Source organism: Neodiprion fabricii, chromosome 1 (genome assembly GCF_021155785.1).
Source record: "Neodiprion fabricii isolate iyNeoFabr1 chromosome 1, iyNeoFabr1.1, whole genome shotgun sequence".
NCBI lineage: Eukaryota > Metazoa > Arthropoda > Insecta > Hymenoptera > Diprionidae > Neodiprion > Neodiprion fabricii.
Window position 1 is genome coordinate 9,294,369 of NC_060239.1, and position 6,122 is coordinate 9,300,490.

A 6,122-nucleotide genomic window follows, 5' to 3' on the forward strand; every position below is an offset into this window, starting at 1 on the left:
CGTTACAGAATTCCGTGGACGTGCCGAAGTTCGAGTATCCGACATAATGAGAGATAGCATAGATTCTTGTGGGCCAATTCAGAAAAGAATTAAGCTACACGAAGTTGAAAGTGGAGAAGTTGTATTGAAGTTGGATCTACGCCTCTTCAACCGTTTACCATAAGAATTACATGAGTGGGTTAGAAGTACGATTTTTCAATTGATACTTTCGGAATCATGACATTGTAGTAATACTGACAGAGTATGATATTCAGAGACCTATTCAGTTAACACAAACACATTAGTTTTTTTTTTCTAAAATAATGCCCGCAATTTGCAATTCAGACGTTTACCTCTGAAACAATTCAACCTTTCGAACAGTATCATACATTTGTTTGAAACTTGCATTGTACATTTTGAAATCTTCAATTTATTTACAATCATACTTTGACAAGAAACTGTACCATCTGTGAAGTTGTGAACACTTCATTCGCGACTAATGCAAGTTTTGTTTATTCTACGGAAAATGCAGAGTACCATTCGAACTGATCAATATCTTTTTGTGAACTTTAATTGTGAAATTTTTTTTTTTAATAATTAGAATTTAGTCTAAAGCAGTGTCAAAACATAGATTTAAGCTTTATTATAATGTTTGCATTTGTAACGTTGCAACAAATTCAAACTGAAGTGGAACTTGTGAGTTTTATTACGTATGTGATGCATGTATGAGTTCAATTTATAACACTTTTTACACATTTAAAGAATATATATTGTTATTATCTTCGCTTTATGTATTGGTAAGAAAGAGATACTCAGACTAATTTACTCATTACAATGAATATGAAAAATATTGTTTCGTATGTACTTGATAATGTTATTGTATAATGAAAACTGTTACCACAGTCACCTTCGAATAGTTTTTAATCAAGGGATCATTATTTATTACAGAATTGATTGAGGCCAAATATTATTGACATTCCGACAAATTTTTAAAGCCAACAAAGAGAATAAATTCACAGTAAATTAAACCAAAAATTCTTATTATAAGTGAATCAACTTGAATGAAATAAAGGTAGCGTTTTATTGGTGTCCGTTATATAATGACTAATTGTAAGATATGATTCGTTGAATAATCATAAATATATTGCGGACGATATTTAAGAATATGTCTTGATCTTTACGGAAAACTTGGATGTCCATGTACCATTATCACCATTTACTACTGCACTTGGAGTATACATCTACATGAATATATAATTATGTCCAACGATGGCCAAAATATTTACTAAATATATTAAATATTAAAGTTTTTCTCATCCCGTTTCTGAAAACTTACTACTGTACTTAGCAAATGAGTGATGAAAGCGCGTTTGAAGCCTTTTGATATTACATCATGAGCTAGCAATCATGAGTACGTAGTAAAACATCAATGCGGACAGTCATGGGAGCTTGATCACTCAAACTGTAAAAATCTCGTTGGGTGATCATGAGTGTTCACACAACTTTTCTTTTACCATGTCGAACTGATTTCTTGATTAGTAAGTTAACAGGATACGGATACGTTAACAAAGGATACTGATAGTTAAATCTGCACTGAATCAATTTTATCCTAGAAGAACTAAATGGAAATTCATTCCGCTTAAGTTGAATATAACGTTATTGTTTGTTTTTCTGTTGAGGTTTAGTCTTTGCTATGACTATATCTACAGGTAACAATAAGCATATATTCTTTGTGATTGGTGCCAATGAGCTCCGAGCATTTTTTATCAATTCTTACCTCCTCTTTCTCATTGCAATCCTTTCATTAATATTTTGGGTGAGAGTTCTTTTAGAACGACCGCGAGACAGGCCTTTTACGGAAAAAGAAGCCGACTTAGCCTCGCGCAAGTTGAATCGATGCTTCTCAAAACTGTCAATGTTTTGTCCGATGAATATAGCAACTTGGGACGATGTGCGAAAGATTGTTCTAGCAAAATAAGGTTTAAATCAGGTCTAGGTCGAATGATTGTATCGTTTCTTTGAAAGATTGTAAAATAAAGTAAAACAAATCAACTGGAGTGGTATACAGTTTTTCTGCGGTTTTGAGGGAAAAGAATTGTTCTCCTCAAGTCAATTTAAAGGACCTTTTCTTTACATATTAAGTCTACAGAATTTAGCAATCCCGTCAAAAACTTCATGAGAGTACAAAAACTATACGCAAAAATTTTAAGTTTTATTTTTTCTGCTATTTGGGAGCTGTAATCATTATGTATTCCATATGTATTCCACAACATTAATATTCATAATTATTCCAACAACTTTTCATTTGCTCTCTCGATCTTGAATTTTCATAGGCATAGAATCGAAACGCTGTTTTAGCTGGTCGCAGGTGAAGTATCTGCGTTGGGTGGAGGAGCAGAATTGTTTTTCGTAAAGTATTCGGATGGAAAAAAATTCAGAGTAACTGTAATACATCACGGATGCGCTAATTTTGATTAAGATTAAATGGATTCTCCGTACATGAGACAGTATTTAACGCAGCGTAGTGATTTAAAGACCTAAGAAGGTGACAGGAAGAGAAGGAACGAGGCTTCTTAACACTTCGAGTGTATTTTAACACACATTTGAAAGGTACGAGCAAAATTTTTCATCATCCAACTGTCGCAGAACGGCAGCGTTATCAGCTGAGCCGTTAACTGAAGGATATATCTTCAGTCAACGGCTGACCATCGAAGGGCCTGGCCGCTTGAGTCTGGAATCGGCAGGACAGATAAAGTGTGTATTTCTTGTACGAAATGTGAAAACTAAAATCATTATACATCATATCATATTATCATACATCATACATCGTACATCGTACATCATACATCATACATCATACATCATACATCATCATACCTAGTATTACAGTTCGAAACCAAAGTTTGAATTTTCGGATGTTCGGAAAGTGACGTCACCAATTCAAAATCAGCTAGCCGAATTCCTCAGTCTGGAAACAACCGCGCAGTAGAGCGGACGGATAAGAGTCGCGCTCCGCAAATTTCGAGTACGGGTTCTCAAACTCCCGGATCCCGCGCTTCGGGTCCGCTACGTATTTCGAGTACCGGGTTCTCAACCTCCCGGATCTACAATAAATTATTTCAATTCGTTTTTCGCGCAAGCCGAAATTCAGTAGCTGTCAGTCCGCTAATAAAATTTCTCGACTTCCAGGATAAGCGCTCCGTGGTTCCGGGTTCACGTTTACAATAAATTATTTCAATTCGTTTTTCGCGCAAGCCGAAATTCACTAGCTGTCAGTCCGCTAATAAAATTTTTCGACTTCCAGGATAAGCGCTCCGTGGTTCCGGGTTCACGTTTACAATAAATTATTTCAATTCGTTTTTCGCGCAACCCCAAATTCAGTAGCTGTCACTGCTCTAATAAAATTTCTCGACTTCCAGGATAAGCGCTCCGTGGTTCCTGGTTCACGTTTACAATAAATTATTTCAATTCGTTTTTCGCGCAAGCCGAAATTCAGTAGCTGTCAGTCCGCTAATAAAATTTCTCGACTTCCAGGATAAGCGCTCCGTGGTTCCTGGTTCACGTTTACAATAAATTATTTCAATTCGTTTTTCGCGCAAGCCGAAATTCACTAGCTGTCAGTCCGCTAATAAAATTTCTCGACTTCCAGGATAAGCGCTCCGTGGTTCCGGGTTCACGTTTACAATAAATTATTTCAATTCGTTTTTCGCGCAAGCCGAAATTCACTAGCTGTCAGTCCGCTAATAAAATTTCTCGACTTCCAGGATAAGCGCTCCGTGGTTCCGGGTTCACGTTTACAATAAATTATTTCAATTCGTTTTTCGCGCAAGCCGAAATTCACTAGCTGTCAGTCCGCTAATAAAATTTCTCGACTTCCAGGATAAGCGCTCCGTGGTTCCGGGTTCACGTTTACAATAAATTATTTCAATTCGTTTTTCGCGCAAGCCGAAATTCACTAGCTGTCAGTCCGCTAATAAAATTTCTCGACTTCCAGGATAAGCGCTCCGTGGTTCCTGGTTCACGTTTACAATAAATTATTTCAATTCGTTTTTCGCGCAAGCCGAAATTCACTAGCTGTCAGTCCGCTAATAAAATTTCTCGACTTCCAGGATAAGCGCTCCGTGGTTCCGGGTTCACGTTTACAATAAATTATTTCAATTCGTTTTTCGCGCAAGCCGAAATTCACTAGCTGTCAGTCCGCTAATAAAATTTCTCGACTTCCAGGATAAGCGCTCCGTGGTTCCGGGTTCACGTTTACAATAAATTATTTCAATTCGTTTTTCGCGCAAGCCGAAATTCACTAGCTGTCAGTCCGCTAATAAAATTTCTCGACTTCCAGGATAAGCGCTCCGTGGTTCCGGGTTCACGTTTACAATAAATTATTTCAATTCGTTTTTCGCGCAAGCCGAAATTCACTAGCTGTCAGTCCGCTAATAAAATTTCTCGACTTCCAGGATAAGCGCTCCGTGGTTCCTGGTTCACGTTTACAATAAATTATTTCAATTCGTTTTTCGCGCAAGCCGAAATTCACTAGCTGTCAGTCCGCTAATAAAATTTCTCGACTTCCAGGATAAGCGCTCCGTGGTTCCGGGTTCACGTTTACAATAAATTATTTCAATTCGTTTTTCGCGCAAGCCGAAATTCACTAGCTGTCAGTCCGCTAATAAAATTTCTCGACTTCCAGGATAAGCGCTCCGTGGTTCCGGGTTCACGTTTACAATAAATTATTTCAATTCGTTTTTCGCGCAAGCCGAAATTCACTAGCTGTCAGTCCGCTAATAAAATTTCTCGACTTCCAGGATAAGCGCTCCGTGGTTCCTGGTTCACGTTTACAATAAATTATTTCAATTCGTTTTTCGCGCAAGCCGAAATTCACTAGCTGTCAGTCCGCTAATAAAATTTCTATAACTTTATAATCTTCTCATAATCTTTCTGGTAGATTATATCGATAAAAAAATTATATCAAACCTTACACATTATTTTCGATTTGTTCTCACGCTGAAAATATTTATTAGTATTCGGGGTATAACTCGAGGTGGTTGAAGGTGGTCGGAGGTGGACGAGGAGGAGGACGAGGAGGACGAGGATTTGTGCTGGGTGAGTAAAACACTTTTATAATATTTGATGGCAATTGTAATTACATTTCATCTGAAATATTACAAACTTGTCACGTTAACAATAAATTATTTCAATTCATTTTCCGTGCAATCACATATTCAGTAGCTATGAATAATCTTTTACAATTTATTATATTATTAATTAATTAATTAATATTCTTATAATATTTAATGGCAATTGTAATTATATTTCATCTGAAATATTACAAACTTGTCACGTTTACAATAAATTATTTCAATTCATTTTCCGTGCAATCACATATTCAGTAGCTATGAATAATCTTTTACAATTTATTATATTATTAATTAATTAATTAATATTCTTATAATATTTAATGGCAATTGTAATTATATTTCATCTGAAATATTACAAACTTGTCACGTTTACAATAAATTATTTCAATTCATTTTTCGTGCAAGCACATATTCAGTAGCTATGAATAATCTTCTACAATTTATTATATTATTAATTAATTGATTAAATACATTAATCCTTACACAATATTTTCGATGTCTTCCTATACTAAAAATATTTATTACTATTCCAGGTATTACCCGAGGTGGTCGGAGATGGACGAGGAGGAGGACGAGCTGGACGAGGAGGAGGACCAGGTGGACGAGGAGGAGGCGGGGTGGGTCGTGGGAGAGGACCTCTCCTCTCCTCAGAGGAGAGGAGGGGGAGGGGCAGGGAAAAGGGAGAGGTGGGCGGGGAGGGGGAAGGGATGGGAAGGGAAGGGAAGGGGAGGGCGGCGGGGAGAGGGAAGGGAAGGGAAGGGGAGGGGAGGGTGGTGGGAGGGGGGTGGGCGGGAGGGAGGGAGGGAGGGAGGGAGGGAGGGAGGGAGGGAGGGAGGGAGGGTGGGTGGGTGGGAGAGAGTGGAGGACGGATGTTGATGCGAGCCCGTTAGAGTTAATAGAGGTATACCCCCCCCCCCCCCCCTCCTGCGCCCGCCCTCCCACCCTCCCGCCCTCCCTCCCTCCCTCCCTCCCTCCCTCCCTCCCTCCCTCCCGCCCGCCCGCCCACTCCCC

The 6,122-nt window shown here is 38.5% G+C and overlaps 1 protein-coding gene across 17 annotated transcripts in view; it reads left to right on the forward strand.

Moving 5' to 3' along the window:
* LOC124188175 (intersectin-1) overlaps nucleotides 1–1,801 on the forward strand; it is an 86,271-nt gene extending 84,470 nt beyond the window's left edge. For all 17 annotated transcript variants that reach the window (XM_046580682.1, XM_046580683.1, XM_046580684.1 and 14 more), the window contains one exon: nucleotides 9–1,801. In XM_046580682.1, coding sequence (XP_046436638.1) covers nucleotides 9–163 — 155 coding nt within the window. In that variant the 3' untranslated portion in view covers nucleotides 164–1,801. The remainder of the gene's footprint in view (nucleotides 1–8) is intronic.
* The last annotated feature ends 4,321 nt before the right edge of the window (nucleotides 1,802–6,122 follow it).